Raw genomic sequence first — 22,986 nt, 5'->3', positions numbered from 1 at the left:
AGTGGAAATTACTAACCTTAGAAGCATTTAAAAACCTTGAATATACTACAAGTTCGCAGGAAAATTCACAGGGAAAAAAAGTGATCAAATTAAGATCCTACATTTGCACCTACAATTGAAGTCGGAAGTTTACATACACCTTAGCCAAATACGGCACAATCTCCGTGGCGGAGATCTTTGTGGGCCATACTCGGCCTTGTCTCAGGATGGTAAGTTGGTGGTTGAAGATATCCCTCTAGTGGTGGTGGGGGCTGTGCTTTGGCAAAGTGGGTGGGGTTATGTCCAGCCTGTTTGGCCCTGTCCGGGGGTATCGTCGGATGGGGCCACAGTGTCTCCCGACCCCTCCTGTCTCAGCCTCCAGTATTTATGTAGTTTATGTGTCGGGGGCTAGGGTCAGTCTGTTATATCTGGAGTATTTATCCTGTCTTATCCGGTGTCCTGTGCGAATTTAAGTATGCTCTCTCTAATTCTCTCTCTTTCTCTCTGAACTCTCGGAGGACCTAGGTTCTGGCCTTTCTAGGGAGTTTTTCCTAGCCACTGTGCTTTTACACCTGCATTGTTTGGGGTTTTAGGCTGGGTTTCTGTACAGCACTTTGTGACATCAGCTGATGTAAGAAGGGCTTTATAAATAAATTTGATTTGAAATACATTTAAACGCAGTTTTTCAACTTTGTGCATGTAAACTTCTGACCAACTGGAATTGTGATCAAATTAAATCAAATGTATTTGTCACATACACATGGTTAGCAGATGTTAATGCAAGTGTAGCGAAATGCTTGTGCTTCTAGTTCTGACCATGCAGTAATATCTAACAAGTAATATAACCTAACAATTCCACAACAACTACCCTATACACACAAGTGTAAAGGAATGAATACAAATATGTACATAAAAATATATAAATGAGTGATGGCCGAACGGCATAGGCAAGATGCAGTAGATGGTAAGAGTACAGTATATACATATGAGATGAGTAATGTAGGGTATGAAAACATTATATAAAGTGGCATTGTTTAAAGTGGCTAGTGATACATTTAATTACATCAAGATGGCAAGATGCAGTAGATGGTATAGCGTACAGTATATACATATGGGATGAGTAATGTAGGGTATGTAAACATTATATAAAGTGGCTAGTGATACATTGATTAGATAACTTTTTCCATGCACAAAGTAGATGTCCTAACCGACTTGCCAAAACTATAGTTTGTTAACAAGAAATTTGTGGAGTGGTTGAAAAATGAGTTTTAATGACTCCAACCTAAGTGTATGTAAACTTCCGACTTCAACTGTACCTACCTCAATTACCTCATAGCCCTACAAATAAACTCGGTACTGGTAACCAGTGTATATGGACAAGTTGGCCTTATTTATTGTGTATTTTTTCAAAAATGTTTCTCTCTGCATTGTTGGGAAGGGCCCATAAGTAAGCATGTCACTGTTAGAATGAAATTAAGAAATATATAAATATTAGGATGAGCAATGTCGGAATGGCATTGACTAAAATATAGTAGAATACAGCATATACATATGAAATGAGTAAAGCAGTATGTAAACATTATTAAAGTGACCAGTGATTCCATTTCTATGTACATAGGGCAGCAGCCTCTAAGGTGCAGGGCTGAGTAACCGGGTGGTAGCTGGCTAGTGATGGCTATTTAACAGTCTGACAGCCTTGAGATAGAAGCTGTTTTTCAGTCTCTCAGTCCCAGCTTTGATGCACCTGCACTGACCTCACCTTCTGGATGATAGCGGGGTGAACAGGCCGTGGCTCGGGTGGTTGATGTCCTTGATGATCTTTTTGGCCTTCCAGTGACATTGGGTGCTGTAAGTGTCCTGGAGCGCAGGCAGAACGCTCCCAGTGATGGCATACCGCATCACCCTCTGAGAGCCCTGTGGTTGCGGGCGGTGCAGTTGCCATACCAGGTGGTGATACAGCCCGACAGGATGCTTTCAATTGTGCATCTGTAAACGTTTGTGAGGGTCTTAGGGGCCAAGCCAAATTTCTTCAGCCTCCGGAGGTTGAAGAGGCGCTGTTGTGCCTTCTTCACCACACTGTCTGTGTGGGTGGACCATTTCAAATTGTCAGTGATGTGTACTCCAAGGAACTTGAAGCGTATCACCTTCTCCACTGCGGTCCCGTCGATGTGGATAGAGGCGTGCTCCCTCTGCTGTCTCCTGAAGTCCCCGATCAGCTCCTTCATTTTGTTGACGTTGAGGGAGAGGTTATTTTCCTGGCACCACTCCGCTAGGGCCCTCACCTCCTCCATGTAGGCTGTCTCGTCATTGTTGGTAATCAGGTCTACTACTGTTGTGTCCTCTGCAAACTTGATGATTGAGTTGTAGGCGTGCAGGGAGTACAGGAGGGAGCTGAACACGCACCCTTGTGGGGCCCCTGTGTTGAGGATCAGTGTAGTGGAGGTGTTGTTTCCTACCTTCACCACCTGGGGGCGGCCCATCAGGAAGTCCAGGACCAGTTGCACAGGACAGGGTTCAGACCCTGTCCTGTGCCCCGAGCCCCGAGCTTGATGATAAGCTTGGAGGGTACTATGGTGTTGAATGTTCAGCTAAGTCAATGAACAGCATTCTTACATAGGTATTGCTCTTGTCCAGATGGGATAGGGCAGTATACAGTGCGATGGCGATTGCATCGTTTGTGGATCTATTGGGGCGGTAAGCAAATTGAAGTGGGTCTAGGGTAACAGGTAAGGTGGAGGTGATATGATCCTTAACTAGCCTCTTAAAGCATTTCATGATGACAGAAGTTAGTGCTACGGGGCAATAGTCATTTAGTTTAGTCACCTTTGCTTTCTTTGGTACAGAAACAATGGTGGACGTCTTGAAGCAAGTGGGGACAGCAGACTGGAATAGGGAGAGATTGAATATGTCCGTAAACACTCCAGCCAGCTGGTCTGCGGATGCTCTGAGGACGCGGTTGGGAAGACGTCTGGGCCGGCAGACTTGCGAGGGTTAACACGCTTAAACGTCTTACTCACGTCGGCCACAGAGAGCTAGAGCCCACAGTCCTTGAATGGTGCCATCTATCCACTGTTTCTGGTTTGGGAAGGTTTTAATAGTCACAGTGGGAACAACATCCCCTATACACTTCCTGATGAACTCAGTCACTGTGTCCGTGTATACGTCAGTGTCATTCTCAGAGGATACCTGGAATATATCCCAGTCCGCATGATCAAAACAATCTTGAAGAATGGATTCCGATTGGTCAGACCAACGTTGAATAGACCTTAGCATGGGTACTTCCTGTTTGAGTTTCTGCCTATAGGAAGGGACGAGCAGGATGGAGTCGTGATCTGATTTGCCGAAGGGAGGGTGGGGGCGGGCCTTGTAGCCATCCGGAAGTGGAAGTCACAATGGTCGAGAGTTTTTGATAAGCGAGTACTTCAGACAATGTGTTGATAGAACTTCAGTAACGTTTTCCTCAAATTTTCTTTGTTAAAATCCTCAGCTACAATAAATGCGGCCTCAGGATAGGTGGTTTCCAGTTTGCACAAAGTTCAGTGTAGTTCCTTGAGGGCCGTCGTGGTATCGGCTTGAGGGGGAATATACTCTTGGGAGGTAATACGGTCAGCATTTGATTGTGAGGTATTCTAACAAATCATGGTGGGATACAGATGGAGAACAAGTGATGTGCTACACTATATACAATACATAACAAGTGTTATTTTAACTGAACAAATACTAAATGCAATATAAAGGGACAGAAAAAAAATCCCCCCTCACCTCTGAGCTGCTGAAAGCAGGTGGGGCCGTTGACAGGCTCATGGTTATTGTGTACGACCCCGTTGCTGGACTTGGGCATCTCATTATAGTCCAGGGGCAGAGAGGTAGAGGGGAGCATGGCCTGCTCACTCTCCCCTCCACCGTCCCTGTCCTTCTCTCGGTCTGACAGGGTTTGGGGGAAGCCAAACATGAAGAGGGATGAGAAAAAGAGCAAGGCACCACACAGGAGGAAGCCTCCCCACCAGGCTCCGATCCACCGAGGGTCATCAGAAGTGATGTCCAGCTTACCTGTGCAGACGGAACACTTTTATCAAACATTTGCCTCTTGGCTTATATTCAACTACTGAGGAATTCCAATGTTAGATTCTAGAGGGAGAGTGTTAATTTAACAATTAGATTATAGGCTCATAATTCAATCATAATACTATAATGTTAATAAACAAAATTAACATTACTTTGGCTTACCTTGAATAACAAAGTACTTAGCTCTAATTATGTGTTGCTAGGTTAATGGACTTCTTAATTGCTTTTCCATAGAATAGTGTTGGGAGTGATGTGAGGTTGTATTTCCCAGTAACTCACTGGTGTCGATGAAGAGGAAGTCCACATAGAACTTGGTGCAGAGGGACCCCAGGAGGAAACCACAGGCAGGCCCAAACACCAAAGTAGAGAAGACGATCCCTGGAATGACATGGAGACAAGTAGAGCGATAAGGCTTTATAGTAGTACAGTAGACAACACATTGACCATCTCATGGATGAAATGTAACAATTCTAAACTCAACCACAAGGTGGTGAACCATGTTCACTAATCCATGGCTTTTTCCAGAGGGCAGTATGGGGCAAGCTTTATAATGCAGAGGGCCGTAATCAAGGGACTATTTCATTGTAAGGACAAATGTTGTATTTAAGCATGCTATGTAAATAATTACGCAAAAAAAAAAATCGCCAGAGTCAAGGAAACTGTTTTGAACTGCACTTAAATATGTGTATTACCTCTGATGCCAACCAGACAGATTTTGACAATCATCAACCCACTGATGCCATACAATAATGAGAGAAATTATACTTGCTCTGCATACTGTACATATCGAAAAAATATTCACTTGATATAAAAGAGACCTACTATAAAACAATGAAAATCTACAAACTGCCCAGCTCTAATAGTGTGGCCAGCTGGAGCAGGACTGTGGGACCACACATCCTTATTAAAGTGTTATCTGTCAGAGTGTGGGTGAGAGCCTGGCACACGGAGTCAGACAGACAGAGGTGGACAAAGAGCCAGCGCTCATGAGGACCTGGGAGGCTTTATTTGGTCACCTAATCTCCTTTTATCTTTCGACACATTGTCTCGTTTAATGTAAACTGATTCATTGAAAGTGGAAACAAAACATCACATTTGAATGTGTTAGTGAGTCAGGCATTGAATATTATGGATAATGTGGGTTAAAGCAGTAAGCAGCCCCTGGACCAATTGACACTCCCCAGAGCCTCTGGCTGAAGCTCAGGCCAGTCAGGTCTTGTGCTGGGGAGGCTCAGAGCCCATGGCCATGTTATTACTGAAATAAAATGACACTTAGCATAACACTGAGCTTTGGTAGGTGCTGTTTAAAACGCCTGATGGGCAGACAGACAATGGGAGGGTTTCGACAGGCAGCACTTCACCCAACACTAATCCATTCACAGCCCCAAAAAACACAAATACTGTAAATGTCAGAAGATAGAAGTGTGTCTCTCTTTTTCATCAGGCCTGCACAAGATAAAGTATGTTTGCCGAGTGTTTCCCTTTTCTCGCTAGTGCATGGTAGTCAGATTATGCATTATGGGTGCTTTATGGGTTTAAACCCTAAAATAGTAATGTTTTAATCCAGCAATGAGTTTACTGGAATTACACTTTACTTTAAAATGTGCGAACAAAGGACAAACAAAATTATTACAAAACAATGCTATTTCGGTTGAATCTATTCAGTTGTGCAAATGACTATAGGAATGCCACTTCCCTTCCTAGAAAGTGCAGAGAACACTTAAGCAGAGGTGTGATATTGCACCCTAGCTGGTTGACTAACTGTGATGATTTAGAGATACACAAAAGCAGTAGCCCTCCTTGCTATCCCAGCTCCCTTTGCAGTTGTGCTCCATTAAAGAGAGGGGCGGAGAAAAGAAGGGAAGGGAGCAGGAGCACCACTGAGTGGAGCATCCGCCTGACATTTGCCGTGCTGGCTCCGGGTCAGCCCTAGCACCGATGGGAATCCAGCTCCAGTCAGCATGACAGATGTTATGCATATGCCTCGAGCAGCCAATTAATGAGCATGTATGGAAAAAATGAATCAGTTTCACCATTCACTAAATTACACTGGCTTAGATCAAAGCTGTATATACTAGGGATGTACCGCTATGTCATTTTTGGCCGATACCGATATCCGATATCTTCCTTGCCAAAAAAAAACCCAGACACCGATAACCGATATTGAACATTTTAGCGCCGTTTTAAGCATTCGAGTACAGTTAAATAGTTGAAACACACACACACACACACACACACACACACACACACACACACACACACACACACACACACACACACACACACACACACACACACACACACACACACATTTTGTTGGCATTTACGTATGTCCCCATTACCAGTAAAACATAATCAAAACCTATTTCTTTCACTTACTTGCTATGCTGTTTCGTTGTTCATTTGTTCAGTCTCACCAGGATTTCATCATACATGTCAAGCAGTGAAGTTTCAGCTCTGTCTGTCTGTGGCCTCTCTTCCTCGGTGTGCACTGTCACCATGTCTGTTTCCATCTTGTCCAGCTGTGTCTGTAACATTTCACGTAAACCCTGTTTCTTGTCTGCATCGAAGTAGCAGTCCTTGTACCTAGCATCGAGCATGGTGGCTACACAGTAGAGGCTCAGAGAGAACGCCACCGAATCGCTTGTTCACAGCCACTAGTAGAGTACTTTTCCAAGTTAACCCGACGGTCTGTGTTGGCATTTTTGTTGAGCAGGTGTTTCAATGCCATGACTGGGTATCACGTCTGCTGCAGACACAGTTGAGCTTATTTCTCGAGTCAGTTGTTCGAATGGAGCTAGGAGTGTTCATGTTTCCCAAGTTTCAAACATGTTCTCAAATGCCATTGAAATGTCAGCAGCGGCATGAGAACCAGCACATTCTTGAGCATACAATACGGCTTTCCTCAGTAGGAAATCCTCGTGGACCCACTGTGCTGTCAGAATCATAATGCTCATGGGGCTGACATCGCTGGTCCAAATGTCAGTCGTGAAGCTAATAGCAGTGACGTCCATATCAAGTAGCTCATGGATGCTGTGTAACTCCGGTAGGGCAGCATCTGAAAAATAGCGCCCAACATCATCCACGACAGAGAACGGTTGATTGTCAGGGGCAATGAATTCCATTATCTTGGCAGGTGTAGCGCTATATTTTTCGTGGCGTCCTTACGTCATCTATCTACGTTATATAGTTAAGCACATCAGCTTTGACATCGGTTTTGCACATCGGCATTAAACTAGACATCGGGCCAATGACGATGTTGGCATTTTTAGCTAATATCGGACGATTCCGATATGCTTACCGATATATCGTGCATCCCTAGTATATACATGCACATCACTGTGAATACTGACAATGAGACCCTGCATCCTGAATATACCACCATACCGCCCAAACCTAAGTAGGGAATTAACATGCACATTCAAACACATCAGTTTTAGTGATTTTTGTATTCCATAGGCTATATGTTTCACATTACTGGCTTGTAAGGTTTTTCTCCTAGGCAAGGCACAACAATAAAGTACTGCAAATTGTTCCTGTCATAACACAGAACAAATCAGGTCACTTTGTCTGGATAAAGAAAGGGAAGTCTGGAGTGTTTGCTTTAGGGTTGTCAAGCTGGGAACAAAACATATTGCTTCTTCCTTAGACCTAGGAAAAACCCTGGTTGCCTGGGAGGTTGGCAGTAAGGCCAACATGGCCTGTTGGTTGAAGGCAAATAGAGACACAGCTACAGTGAGCTTCAAAAGTATTGGGACAGTGACACATTTTTTGTTGTTTTGGCTCTGTACTCCAGCACTTTGAATTAGAAATGATATAATGAATTTGGGGTTAAAGTGCAGACTGTTAGGTTTAATTTGAGGGTGCCCGAAAAATGATAATATCGGTCCCATGACTTGAATAGGATTTGTGCCACAAAATGTTAGCATGTGGAAACAGTGCCAGGGAAACTAAACCAAAGCATGGATTGCCGTCAGGGTAAGGAAACCAAAATGAAATTTTGTCATTTGGGTGAACTATCCCTTTAAATAATAACTAGTTACTTTTACAATATTATTTCCCTTTTTCTTTGTTGGCACAAATTAAAATCACTCCCTCTATCCTACATTCACACTCTTCCTGTTTCTGCATGAACGTTGCAGCATATAGCTGGCATGGCAGCTGGTAGCTAGATAGCTAGCAAGATGGCAGAGACAATAGCCTTTATCGTGGAAGTATTCACATTACTTTAAATTGGTAGAAGAAAAGGACAGATGTTACCCCTCAAATCTTGACTGATGCTACTTGCAGGATTCACAAGCAAACACAGGATCATCGGGTTCAGGCGATTGACCCATTTATTGTCTGGTAATAAAGCAAACAACGTAGCTAGGTGATCAAATTAGGCTCAGTTGATAAGAAATTACATTTCTCCAGCTCTGTCTTCACAATAAAAGGAAAGGGCACTACAATTACACAATGTGATCATATAGTTTTACATAGAATCTCTCTGGCCAGTTCGTATGTGTGTAAAACAGTAGCCTCTTGTCCTTGTATTTGAGCTCTCCCTTTATTGCCAAGGTGGTTTTATATTATTTATTTTAAGTATTGTAAAGGAGATATGGTGTCTGTCTTTATTACTTGACCTGGTATAGCCCAGAGTTATAGATTAGGCTATGGAAAGTAAGATATGCAAGCCATTCAAAGATAGTCAATTGGGCATAAGAATGAATGACCAACACGTGCAAGGCCTCTTCAGAGGGTTTTCTGTTTTTGGTAACGCAAAAGTAATGTAACTAGTTACTTTCCATAGTAAGTAACGGTGTAACATAACAAGTTACTTTTATTGCAAGTAACGTTGTAACGTAACAAGTTACTTTTAAAAGTACCGTTCCCCGACACTGCTCTAGGATCAACCACTTTGTCTGTAGTCTTGAACCAGACTCCAGTAGTCTGTCATCTATTTCTCCAACCAGCTGTAACAACAATTGTTGATCTCTGACTGTGATTGAATAGCCTACAAGTAATTTCCAGTGAAATAATAACTTATGCACCGACTGATCAGTCTTAGTTTCACCATGGTGTCCTTCAGTAAGTCATTCCTAACAGACAAATAAAATACTACATGGAACAAAACTATTCCCAAAATAGTACATAGAGTTGTAAAAATTTTATAAAAGCAGGAGAGAGAAAGCAAAGGGAGCAGATTATGCCAATAAAGTTGTCATGCATGCTGACAGCGTTTTCAGGAGAAACTCCAGCACAGTTTCCATCTTGTGTATACACTAAATGGCCTGTTGTGCATCAAATTAGTGCTGTGCAGTCACTGTTTCAAGCTTTTCCTTAGAAACAGAGTGTTGTTTTCAAATAGCAACAACGCCACCATTGTTCTCACCACAGGAAACATCAAAGAAGAAAAACTCAGTTAGTGATATCCCCTTCCAGAGGCTTGCCGGTTAAGGCGTCAGCATGCTTCAGTGCCGAACGAGTGTGTTCGCATACTCCCTTAAAAGCAGCAATAGTACTGTTTGTCCATTTTGAGACACCGTAGCCAGTATATGCATCCTCAAAATAGTCAGAATTAATCTAAGATAACACCAGAAATCTGTCGTTCATTTTGACGTTTTTTGCCGAAGAGATCTTAGTCGCGCAATTTTACATCTAAGATGTTTGGTGCAGTATTTTTCAATGAAAACGAGTCATCTGTCCTTGAATGACAACAAATAATTTACTGAAGAATCGCTACAGTTGACCAATGACCAACAAAGGGGCATAGACTTCGACTCCGAACCTCGGATTGCCTTCAGAAAAAATGCTGTGTTCCCGAACAGCCGAAAAAACCCATCACCAAAGTCCAAAACAAACAAAAACGTCACAGATTGACATCATAATATATGCACAAACTCTATCAAACTGTTTTGGCTGGGAAGCATGCTGACGCCTTTAAAGTAAGTCCATAATCACTCACTTACAGGCTCAAAGTTTAAACCAAACTCTCTGTTTCAGAAACACTATCTCCTTGGTAATCACACTCAACTATCCTACATCTGTTGCACAAGACATGTCATGAACCTAATATATTTCAACATTCAACCTTTTTCAAGGACCATGCGTTATGTGCATCTGATAGTGAGAAAATGAGAGGCATATGATTATTATTATTATTATTATTTTTAATTAAAAAATAAATAAATTCACTCCTTTTTTCTCCCCAATTTCGTGGTATCCAATTGGTAGTAGTTACAGTCTTGTCTCATTGCTGCAACTCCCGTACGGACTCAGGAGAGGCGAAGGTCGAGAGCCATGCGTCCTCCGAAACACAACCCAACTAAGCCGCACTGCTTCTTGACACAATGCCCATCCAACCCGGAAGCCAGCCGCACCAATGTGTCGGAGGAAACACCGTACACCTGGCGACCGTGTCAGTGTGCACTGTGCCCAGCCCGCCACAGGAGTCGCTAGTGAGCGATGAGACAAGGATATAACTGCCGGCCAAAGCCTCCCTAACCCAGACGACGCTGGGCCAATTGTGCGCCGCCCCATGGGCCTCCCAGTCACGGCCGGCTGCGACAGAGCCTGGACTTGAACCTAGAATCTCTAGTGGCACAGCTAGCACTGCGATGCAGTGCCTTAGACCACTGCGCCACTCGGGAGGCCTGGGGGGCATATGATTTTGCTGTCATCCTGCAGGTTTAAGCGTTCCAGATAAGGAAAATAATGCTGAGACTTAACATTCCATAGCAGTGAACGCAAGACATTCTTAGTGATATGAACCTGGGACTGAAGCTACCCAGCCCTGCCTGAGTCACAACAAACACAGAGCTGCAGGACTTCTACAGTGCTTCTAGCCATTCCCCCCTCCTTTTGTCTTATCTGGAAGACATGAAATGGCCAGCAAATAGGTCTAAGAGATGTTTTATTTTTAGAGCTGTCAAAAGAAAAGCTCACTCTAAGGACAAGCAAGAACACCCAGTGTTTCTCTCTCCAGGCAGGCAGGTGCACCACATGAGCCTACCCCTCCCCTACTGAGGACAAACAGGCAGCCCCCACCTTCTCCCCTCTCTCTCTCTCATCCTCATCTCAGGACAGTAGGTACAAAAGCAAGTGATCATCTCCCCAGTTCCTGACATCAAGCGGATAGGCCTCCTTTCACCTTTTCCATTTCGCTCTCTCTCCCTCCCTCTCTTCCTCTCACACTTTTCGGAGGAGCTCAGGTTAAACTCTGTGGGATAATGAATGTGGTGTGGCCATATGTGAGAGGTGATTTTGCATGGTTCATTTATGAGATTTCCCTCTAGGCCACCACTGACAGGCTTGGTTGCATTTAGCATGGCCTCTGGTTATTCCCCAACCATCTTGTGGGTGAACCAGTTCAAATGTTTTCAAACCTCAAGTCTTTCCACTGATCTCAGCACAACTGGACCTGAGCATTGCTAGATGACCGTGATAGCAAGCATTTTACTCTGCATGCAAATGAGAATGAAAATAAGACACGCCTTAAACAAAAATTGACTTTCATTCATTCATTTCAAGTTCTATGAAAACAGTTAAGACAAAACTGCGATATTATACTATGCAAGAGAAATAATATACATTTTGATTTAATGAAATAAATCTTCATCTTAATTAAGGCCATAACCTGAGCCAAATGGTCTTGTTTGTAATTGTCCAAAATATTTCCCTTAATTGCCTCTGAAATCCTATTTTCTTCCAACAGTCCTGTTATAGAACAAGTACAAAACAAACTAATTTGTTCCTGTTGTACTTTGCTCGAGCATTTAAGTATCCCGTGAATTATACTCTCTGTAGAGCATGTCAGACGTAATTCAATAAAACCGCTGGGCTCTAGTCTTTCTGTCTTCCACTAATTTGCTTAGAGAGCAACAGAACCAGGCTGCACTTCCTGCTGTCTATAAATCACATCCTTTAGTGATATTAATTAACCCAGTGGTCCATCCCACTGACCGACAGCAAATAATTTTTGGGGAAAATGAAAATGTTAGTCTCTGTGCTCTATGTTGTAATAAATGCTGCATCTATGAACAAAAAACAGGGGAAGGTTTGCATATCCTAATGTAAAACCTAGTACTGGGTACGTCCAACAAACACAGATTCAGAAGTTCTAGATATCTTCTGAAGAGGGCTTTTCTTCCAGAGAGGTAGGTTTAATAGAGATGCAATAGAAGTGACAATGTCATGTTAACATTGTAACCCTGATCTAAAGGCAGGAGGGGCCTTTTCCTCCACTAATGTGTGTATTGAGTCAAGCAAAGTTATATTTTACAGGCACCTCCAGTTTATAGAGCTCCCTCTAATGGACCTTCCTAACACAATACAGACATTAAACCAGAATGCAGGCCATAAAAGACAGTGACCAGCCTTGCATTGTTCCTGGCACCATCACTCCAGAGCCTAATGAAACCTCTTGAGAAAATGGGTTCAAAGCTATTCAACCCATCAACCACATAAGCCTACATACAAGCACTCCATATCCCATATCACATACAAACACTCCATATCACAGGTGTAATGCTGCACTGTACATGTATGTACCCAATAGCATGTTCTGTGCACGGGACAGTATGCACACTATGCTAGTGGCATATGCAATGAAACACAAAGTGACACAGGGTTGTGTAACCATCCAAAATATATTAACCATTTATATTCTAAACAAAGACTATTGATCATTACAAGTTGTAGGAAAAGACAAGGAAGTGTGAACACAATAATGGCTACTGAACCTCATAGCTTGTATAGCGTATGCCTTTACCCTCAGTTCATTTTCTTGCTTTTCTCTCTGTGCAGAGGTATTCTTTGTTCCCCTCCATTAATCCTGCTCAAGTTTACTAAGCATCTAGGAGAATAATCCTCCAGAGCCCAGTGAGAGTATAAGGAGACAGTGCAACGTGGGAGGCCAGACAACTGCCTGCCCACCCCAGGCCACTTTCACAGAGGGCCAGATTGAGAGGCAGAGACAGAGATCATCCTTAAACTAGTGCCAACTGCCAGGGTTTCAGAGTCTCAGACCTTTTTGGGTTACGCTACACACTGACTGGGTGTCACAAAAAACAACAACACAATGTACAGGACAGGAAGGATTGGAGGACATTCATACAACTGCAGGTCTGGACACAAAACAAACTTTAGTTTACTGTAACATTGTTTGTGTTAGGCTTTGGCGGTATACAGTATATACCATATATGCAGTATATGGAAATAACCACGGGATGGTTTTTCAATACTGTTAAAACCATAAACAATATTTCTTTGAAGTATTTCAATATATTTGAATATTTGTAGGTACTTTTTAAGTAAATACCTGCAGTCAATTTGTGCAATATGTTAAGAGATAAAGCAGATCACGTTCTTCATTTCACCTGTCAAATTATTTTACACTATGAAGCTTACCATAGTTCCCCAGAACAGTTGAGCCAGTCACATGTATGTATGTAAATAGCACAATGCGAGAAAGCAGGAGCAGGTGAGTCCAGCTGTGCATTGCAGGGGTTTTAAATTAAAAGTCAACTCTGTTTTCTTCACTCAATAGAGTGTTCAGGGTTTCACAGAAAATACATTAGTGGAACACAATCGGCTGAAAATAGCTTCATTTTCATCAGATGACAACAGAAGCGACGCTATTTGGCTGGCAGCCACACAAGTAAGAGCTTACAATGAAAAAGCAAGGTATTTTTTGCAAAAACGATGCGTGGCCATCATATTTCTAATGTGTATCATAGAAAGAATGTAGCCAGCTACATTTCCTGATGTTTTGCTTAAAGTTAATCTTGCATTTTACTGGAGAAAAGTAGTCTGGCTACAACTAGAAAAGTACCAGAGAAAAGTAGCTACACATCAGTCAGAGCGCTGTCTAGTGATAGAATGCCCGTTTGTGAATTCTCATCTGAGAAGGGAATTGCAACTGAAGCACAAAATTAATCTGATGCCGAGCAGAAATTACAAGAAGCATTTTACATCTGCGTTTACAAAACGCAGCAAGATATTTCTTATGCATTTTGTCATTTTTTCCTATGTAAAAATGCAGAATTCTGTGTTATCGCGACCCCGAAGTTTAACTTGCTAGTTATATAAGTGGCTGAATTAATAACGACGGGGCATCATATTGTGTTAGCTTTCTGCCGTGTCTGAGTTATTTGTACAGCTGTCAATATCTTGATTTCCTTGCGTTTTTTCTCCTCTCCGTTCTCGGCTGGTCTTTTCCTCGCCCCTCTTCTCCGATCAGAGCATGAAGGCCCATTGCCCTAGCGACTCCGGACTCCATACAAACACCGTATACACATGCTGCTCCAGAGCCAGTACGGTTCTTCCTTCAGACAAGCACGCATCAAAACATTGTTCAAATGCACAATATCTCTTGTTCACATTCGCTTGTAAATGTCCAAACTCACCAAAAATGACATTCAGTAGTTCCCACCTATATATGTATTATTTTATGAGCTGGATTGCCTGTCTTTGCAATTTGTTTATTTTATTTTGCACTTCTTAGCATTTAGCTAACAGCCTCCATTGATATTCGCTATTACCTGTGCTAACTTTGTTAGCATTCTGGTAATAGACGCCTAATGGATTTTCTTGCGTTGTTTTGGCGCCTCCTTGTGTACTAAGCCGGTAATACCGTATATTCCGGGATGATAGAAGGACGGTATGACAATATGAAAATCTGGATACCGCCCAACCATAGTTTGCATCAGTAATATCACTTTCTATTGACCTTCAGATAAATCCATGTGTGTTAAGTACAGTGGACCACTGCTGCCTGGAGTGATTAAAGACCAAGACCTTGGGTAGGAACCTGCTGAGGGTGGGCCGTGTGCACACTGGTTCAAAACAAACATCAGATAGCCTAAAGAGAATTAAAACACTAACTAACTTGATACAGTTGAAGTCGGAAGATTACATACACCTTAGCCAAATACATTTAAACTCAGTTTTTCACATTTCCTGACATTTAATCCAAGTAAAAATTCAGTGTTTTAGGTCAGTTAGGATCACCACTTTATTTTAAGAATGTGAAATGTCAGAATAATAGTAGAGAGAATGATTTATTTCAGCTTTTATTTCTTTCATCACATTCCCAGTGGGTCAGAAGTTTACATACACTCAATTTGTATTTGGTAGCATTGCCTTTAAATTGTTTAACTTGGGTCAAACATTTTGGGTAGCCTTCCACAAGCTTCCCACAATAAGTTGGGTGAATGTTGGCCCATTCATCCTGACAGAGCTGGTGTAATTGAGTCAGGTTTGTAGGCTTCCTTGCTCACACATGCTTTTTCACTTCTGCCCACAAATTCTCTATAGGATTGAGGTCAGGGCTTTGTGATGGCCACTCCAATACCTTGACTTTGTTGTCCTTAAACCATTTTGCCACAACTTTGGAAGTATGCTTGCGGTCATTGTCCATTTGGAAGACCCATTTGCAACCAAGCTTTAACATCCTGACTGATGTCTTGAGATGTTGCTTCAATATATCCACATAATTTTCCTGCCTCATGATGCCATCTATTTTGTGAAGTGCACCAGTCCCTCCTGCATCAAAGCACCCCCACATGATGCTGCCACCCCCATGCTTCACGGTTGGGATGGTGTTCTTCGGCTTGTAAGCATCCCCCCTTTTCCTCCAAACTAGAGGTCGACCGATTAATCGGAATGGCCGAATAATTAGGGCCGATTTCAAGTTTTCATAACAATTGGTAATCGGAATTTTTGGCCACTGATTTTTTTATTTTTATTTTTTATTATTATAATTTTTTTTTAATATAAATATTTTTTAACTAGGCAAGTCAGTTAAGAACACATTCTTATTTTCAATGACGGCCTAGAAACGGTGGGTTAACTGCCTTGTTCAGGGGCAGAACGACAGATTTTTACCTTGTCAGCTTGGGGATGCAACCTTACGGTTAATTAGTCCAATGCTCTAACCACCTGCTTTACATTGCACTCCACGAGGAGCCTGCCTGTTACGCGAATGCAGTAAGAAGCCAAGGTAAGTTGCTAGCTAGCATTAAACTTATCTTATAAAAACAATCAATCAATCATAATCACTAGCTAACTACACATGGTTGATGATATTACTAGTTTATCTAGCCTGTCCTGCGTTGCATATAATCGATGCGGTGCGCATTCGCGGAAAAGGTCTGTCGTTGCTTCAACTTGACCTAACCATAAACATCAATGTCTTTCTTAAAATCAATACACAAGTATATATTTTTAAACCTGCATCTTTAGTTAATATTGCCTGCTAACATGAATTTCTTTTAACTAGGGAAAATGTGTCACCTCTGCAACAGAGTCACGGTATATGCAGCAGTTTGGGCCGCCTGGCTCGTTGCGAACTGTGAAGACTATTTCTTCCTAACAAAGACAGCTGACTTCGCCAAACGGGGGATGATTTAACACGATTGCACGACTGTACCTAACCATAAACATCAATGCCTTTCTTAAAATCAATACACAGAAGTATATATTTTTAAACCGGCATATTTAGCTAAAAGAAATCCAGGTTAGCAGGCAATATTAACCAGGTGAAATTGTCACTTCTCTTCCGTTCATTGCACGCAGAGTCAGGGTGTATGCAACAGTTTGGGCCGCCTGGCTCGTTGCGAACTAATTTGCCAGAATTTTACGTAATTATGACATAACATTGAAGGTTGTGCAATGTAACAGGAACATTTAGACTTATGGATGCCACCCGTTAGATAAAATACGGAACGGTTCCGTATTTCACTGAAAGAATAAACGTGATAGTTTCCGGATTCTATCATATTAATGACCTAAGGCTCGTGTTTCTGTGTGTTATTATGTTATAATTAAGTCTATGATTTGATAGAGCAGTCTGACTGAGCGGTGGTAGGCAGCAGCAGGCTTGTAAGCATTCATTCAAAATAGCACTTTCGTGCATTTTGCCAGCAGCTCTTCGCAATGCATTGCGCTGTTTATGACTTCAAGCCTATCAACTCCCAAGATTAGGCTGGTGTAACCGATATGAAATGGCTAGCTAGTTAGCCGGGTGCGCGCTAATAGCGTTTCAAACGTCACTCGCTCTGAGACTTGGAGTAGTTGTTTCCCTTGCTCTGCATGGGTAACGCTGCTTCGAGGGTGGCTGTTGTCGATATGTTCCTGGTTCGAGCCCAGGTAGGAGCGAGGAGAGGGACAGAAGCTATACTGTTACACTGGCAATACTAAAGTGCCTATAAGAACATCCAATAGTCAAAGGTATATGAAATACAAATCGTATAGAGAGAAATAGTCCTATAATTCCTGGAACCACCAGCTTTCACATGTTCTCATGTTCTGAGCAAGGAACTTAAACGTTAGCTTTCTTACATGGCACATAATGCACTTTTACTTTCTTCTCCAACACTTTGTTTTTGCATTATTTAAACCAAATTGAACATGTTTCATTATTTATTTGAGGCTAAAATGATTTTATTGATGTATTATATTAAGTTAAAATAAGTGTTCATTCAGTATTGTTGTAATTGTCATTATTACAAATAAATCAATTTAAAAAATTGGCCGATTAATCGGCATCGGTTTTTTTGGGGGGTCCTCCAATAATCGGCATCGGCGGCGAAAAATCATAATCGGTCGACCTCTACCCCAAACACAACGATGGTCATTATGGCCAAACAGTTCTATTTTCGTTTTATCAGACCAGAGGACATTTCTCCAAAAAGTACAATCTTTGTCCCCATGTGCAGTTGCAAACCGTAGTCTGGCTTTTTTATGGCGGTTTTGGAGCAGTGGCTTCTTCCTTGCTGAGCGGCCTTTCAGGTTATGTCGATATAGGACTTGTTTTACTGTGTATCTAGATACTTTGTACCTGTTTCCTCCAGCATCTTCATAGGGTCATTTGATGTTGTTCTGGGATTGATTTGCACTTTTCGCACCAAAGTACGTTCATCTCTAGGAGACAGAACGCGCCTCCTTCCTGAGCAGTATGAAGGTTGCGTGGTCCCATGGTGTTTATACTTGTGTACTATTGTTTGTACAGATGAACATGGTACCTTCAGGCGTTTGTAAATTGCTCCCAAGGATGAACCAGTCTTGTGGAGGTCTACAAATATTTTTCTGAGGTCTTGGCTGATTTCTTTTGATTTACCCATGATGTCAAGCAAAGAGGCACTGAGTTTGAAGGTAGGCCTTGAAATACATCCACAGGTACACCTCCAATTGACTCAAATGATGTCAATTAGCCTATCAGAAGCTTCTAAAGCCATGACATCATTTTCTGGAATTTTCCAAGTTGTTTAAGGCACAGTCAACTTAGTGTATGTAAACTTCTGACCCACTGGAATTGTGATACAGTGAATTATAAGTGAAATAATCGGTCTGTAAACAATTGTTGGAAAAATTACTTGTGTCATGCACAAAGTAGATGTCCTAACCGACTTGCCAAAACTATAGTTTGTTAACAAGAAATTTGTGGAGTGGTTTAAAAACGAGTTTTAATGACTCCAACCTAAGTGTATGTAAACTTCCGACTTCAACTGTATATACAGAACAGTGAAATAAACGAGACGACGTGGAGGCGTCTATAAATCTAGAAAATGTTCAAACAATATCCTCTCTTTACACTATATCAACCCTGGCCAAAATACCCTCCCTCCCTCCCTTCCTCCTTCCCTCCAGTAAACTACACAGACGATAGGGTCTGACCGTAAAAAGGCTTTGACGAGTCTTTCTTCTAGGGAGGATCCAAATGAAAAGCCCTAAATGGAGAGGCTTTGGGTCGTCAGACTCTGCACTGGTCGTTCTCTGTGTGCCCAGCAGAACAAACTGACAGGGAATAACATTCACACTGAAAGTCTATGAAATGGATTGGACAGTTCTGTGATGCCCCTAAGGAAGGGTCAGCAACTTGTTAACGCTGAGCAACATGTCACATATAGTCTACACAATGTGCTGCCTGGTCTCGCCCAAACAGTTTCCTCTTCCCTCTCTCTCCACTGAGCTCAATGTGCACTGAAATAGCACCTTATTGTTCTGTCAAGGCAACTTTTGAAGGGTAGTTTAGGATGGGGGGAAATGTAACTGAATACATTATGAGTGTTAACTTTTCTGACAAGGGAAGGCGAAGCAATGGGGAAATGGGCAGTCGGCCAAACTTCTCTATTCAACTACTGCTAAAGTTACAGTATCTCTCCAACAATGCCTTACCTATGAAGTCATCTGTAGTCAAGCAAAACATCTCCACCAAGGTTATTCACATTCTGACAAGGCGAAAGAGATATTGAATTATAGTATCTAAAAAGCAAACTATGACTCCTACCTTGAGTCAGAACGCTGTCTAGTGATAGAATGCCCTTCCGTGAATTCTCATCTGAGTGAAGTGAACTGAAGCACAAAATTAGTCTGATGCCGAGCAGAAACTACAATAAGAAGCATTTTACATCTGTGTTTACAAAATGCAGCAAGATATTTCTTATGCGTTTAAAAAAAATAATTCCTGTGTGAAAAAAGACTGAATAACTTTAACTATCAAGTTAAAGTTATGGGTGGCGTTATTCCCCCCTTATCTCCGAGCAGGCAGGCCGTTGCCCTAGCAACTTCAGACTCCACACAGACACAGCGTGTGTACACATCCTGCTCCAGAGCGAGTACTGTTTTTCCTTCAGACAAGCATGGGTCAAAACTTTGTTCATTTGCGCAATGTCTCTCATTCACATTGTAAATGTCCAAACTCACCAAAAATGACATTCGGTAGCTCCTACCTCTATATGTATTACTTTACGATCTGGATTGCCTATGTTTGCATTAAGTTTATTTTCATTTGAGCTTGTTAGCATTTAGAAAACAGCCCCATGAAAATTCACTATTACTTGTGCTAATTTTGTTAGCATTCCGGGATGAAAGAAGGACGGTATGACGACATAAAATCTGGATACCGCCCAACCATAGTTTGCATCAGTAAAATCACTTTCAAATGACCTTCAAAATAAAGCCATGTGTGTTAAGTAAAGTAGACCAAAATACCCTTCCTGCCTCCAGTAAACTACACAGACTGTCCCTTTCCCCATTGTTATTGGATAATTGTCCTCAAACTCTCCATTTCTACCTGGCATATGCTATGTCCTGCTGCAAAAATACAGAGCAACACTGCAGTGCAATACTTTGCAACATTTTAGGTATAGTCTATTGCCAAGAATGACAAAGCTAGTAACCTAAATGTTTTGGTAAACTTTACTTCCTTTGAACTTGGACCATTAAAGAGATGGGGTGTTTTTACAGTTGCTTGAGTCTGTTCCATTCATTGGGGATTAGGTCAGCATCAGGCCAACTGAAACATGGGTCTGTTTTCAGAGCACACCACTGTACTAGGAGATGCAAATCACACTGACTTTGATTTATTGTCAGAAGGAGTGCATATACCAGTGGTCACCAACTACCGATCGACTGGTCGATCTTCAAGGCATTCCTAGTCGATCACCAAACATTTATGTAAAAAACCCAATGAAACAGCCTTGCATCCTTATTTTTTAATTTGTTTCGTGCTTTTGGCAGTAGGTGCATTTGATTCAGCAGCCCTAGCGCTGGGAATGCAGTGTTCCCATTTTGAACCTTTTCATATGTCTGAGGATAGAACTCCGCCTACCCGGCAGGCCCAGAGAGAAAATCAAGTGCACCTCCAGGCCTACCCTTGGCCAATCAGATAGCTCAGATCACAGAGTCTGCACAGTTTCCTCGAGCCATAGACTGTAACAAGAAGCCTTGAGCGCACAACAAAGTTGATACTGTGAGATTTAAAAACTTTTAAAATCATGACTAGAGATCGACTTAACAAATACAGCAAAACTCTGTTGTTTTTATGAGTAAGTTCATGTTTAAGTTGTTATTCAGCACTGATAACACATTGTTCAACACTTTTATAAGCCATAAAATGCACTACAACCAGCACTGCTGCTGCAATGAATGAGTATAGCAAAGTGTTTCAATAGGCTTGTGTTGTTATTATTACCGGCTTGTCTCTTTTTTTATATCAAGTAAAAAAATGATTATGATAAACACTCAGTAAACATTAAATATAGTATCAGGCTGTATCAAAGCAAACATTCAGTCTAATTTTCTACGTAAGATTCCCATATATTACACTATTAGAAATAGGTTAAAAGGGAATAGTAGAAATATGTTCAAAATCACTCATGAGAATATCAGAGGAAAATAAATCTTAAGAGTTTTTAACAATTCACCCAGAAACCCTTTAAGCCTAACCCAGAATTCCTTAGAGAGCAACTTTCAATTCTGACCCTGCATTAACGCCTTTTGGGCATTTCCTCCACACTTCCTCTCTGAGTTTACTTCCTTGACCTTGAACACATAAGACATCAAAAAGTCCAACCATCTTTGCATCAGCTTCACATTTCATCATTTACAAGCTGTTGCTCACTGCTGGTTTTATTAGAAGAAGGATTTATATTTTAAATGGTCTTAGCAGCTCCATATTCAATCCTTTCTGAGTTAGTTATTCATTAATAAGAAGGTGGAAGGCGGCGTGATGCCATAACCTCTGGTGTCAAATGGTAACCCCTAGAATAGTGTGATAATATCCATATTGGTTAAGACTTAAAAAAGTCAAAAAGATGACTACATTTGTGCAGTTAAGTCAAGCTCTAATGTAACATTTTGAAAGGAAACATACTGTATGTTAACCTGAACAACACTAGTCTACACACTGAGGGAGCAGGCTCACATGGGGAAAAAATCGGATCCTATTTGAACCTTTTACTGAGTCTGATTTAAACCTTTTACTGAGTCTGATTTAAACCTTTTACTGAGTCTGATTTAAACCTTTTACTGAGTCTGATTTAAACCTTTTACTGAGTCTGATTTAAACCTTTTACTGAGTCTGATTTGAACCTTTTACTGAGTCTGATTTAAACCTTTTACTGAGTCTGATTTAAACCTTTTACTGAGTCTGATTTAAACCTTTTACTGAGACTGATTTAAACCTTTTACTGAGTCTGATTTAAACCTTTTAATGAGTCTGATACGAAGTTCAAGCTCAATCAACTCCATTTGCGCGTGCAGTGGAAAAATAAGAATGTGAAGGCCATTGATGAAAATGTGTCTGAGACTTGCCGGCGCCAGGGCCTATTGTGATTCAATCCCAATTTATGACATTGTCCGGATGGCTGGCCATATGTTTGCTGTCACAGGAGTCAAACACACCTTATTCGTGGCTTTCTCCGTGGCGGGACGCTCCCACGGAACACTGGGAGTACGGACACCATCAGAGGTGTGAAGACAGATGAAAACTTGAATCAACGTAAATAATGTTACTGTGTGAATTAAACTGACATGTTTGGATTGTTTCAAGACTTCATACAGAGCTGAACATTTTGATGTTGTATTGTACTGTATGTGTTATGGATTTCTGACACAGAGGTGCGCTCCTATCATTTAGATTGAGTTGTGATGATTCAATTCGAAAATGCGTGTGGTGTTTATTTTATTGTTTTGGGCCAATCAAAGTGATGGTCATTAAAATATGGGAGTTATTGAGATCGGGTTCCGCCGTAGTTTGGATAAAAAGTGTTGAGTTGTTTCATTCAGGCAGTCATTGTAAAACAATCTATAGTGTGTTTTTATACTTTAGACTTAGATATTTTGTATATTTTGACATTGAAGAGTTCTGGTATGTACTATTCGATAACTATTCTTATTGTATAACTGTAATAAATCTGATATCCTTATAAATTGATACGTACGGTAGTCCTCATATTTCTGTGAATTAGTCTTTGATCTAATGGTCTATGGGTAAATGTTATTACACTACCCATAGTGCATCTCTGGGCTAAGGTTAACTCAATAAATTAATGCTAGGACATGATTGCAAGGTATTAGTTCTTTGTCTCTTAGACACTTAATAACTGCATAACGGTGAACTTAAACAGGTGTGACTTATAGTAGTACTCTGAGTGGGGACGATAAGACTTGCTATCT

The 22,986-nt window shown here is 41.4% G+C and overlaps 1 protein-coding gene across 2 annotated transcripts in view; it reads right to left on the bottom strand.

The window, feature by feature from the left end:
• The window catches only part of LOC115196762 (solute carrier organic anion transporter family member 3A1), a 68,802-nt gene that overhangs the window by 7,725 nt on the left and 38,091 nt on the right, over positions 1 to 22,986 (bottom strand). For both annotated transcript variants that reach the window (XM_029757651.1, XM_029757650.1), the window contains exons 3-4: positions 4,324 to 4,422; positions 3,742 to 4,029 (exon numbers count right to left, since the gene is read on the bottom strand). In XM_029757651.1, the coding sequence (XP_029613511.1) occupies positions 3,742 to 4,029; positions 4,324 to 4,422 (387 nt within the window). The remainder of the gene's footprint in view (positions 1 to 3,741; positions 4,030 to 4,323; positions 4,423 to 22,986) is intronic.

The sequence above is a fragment of the Salmo trutta genome, chromosome 7 (genome assembly GCF_901001165.1).
Source record: "Salmo trutta chromosome 7, fSalTru1.1, whole genome shotgun sequence".
Classification (NCBI taxonomy): Eukaryota; Metazoa; Chordata; class Actinopteri; order Salmoniformes; family Salmonidae; genus Salmo; species Salmo trutta.
Note: the sequence above shows the minus strand (reverse complement) of the source record. Positions and strands in the feature narration are given on the sequence as shown.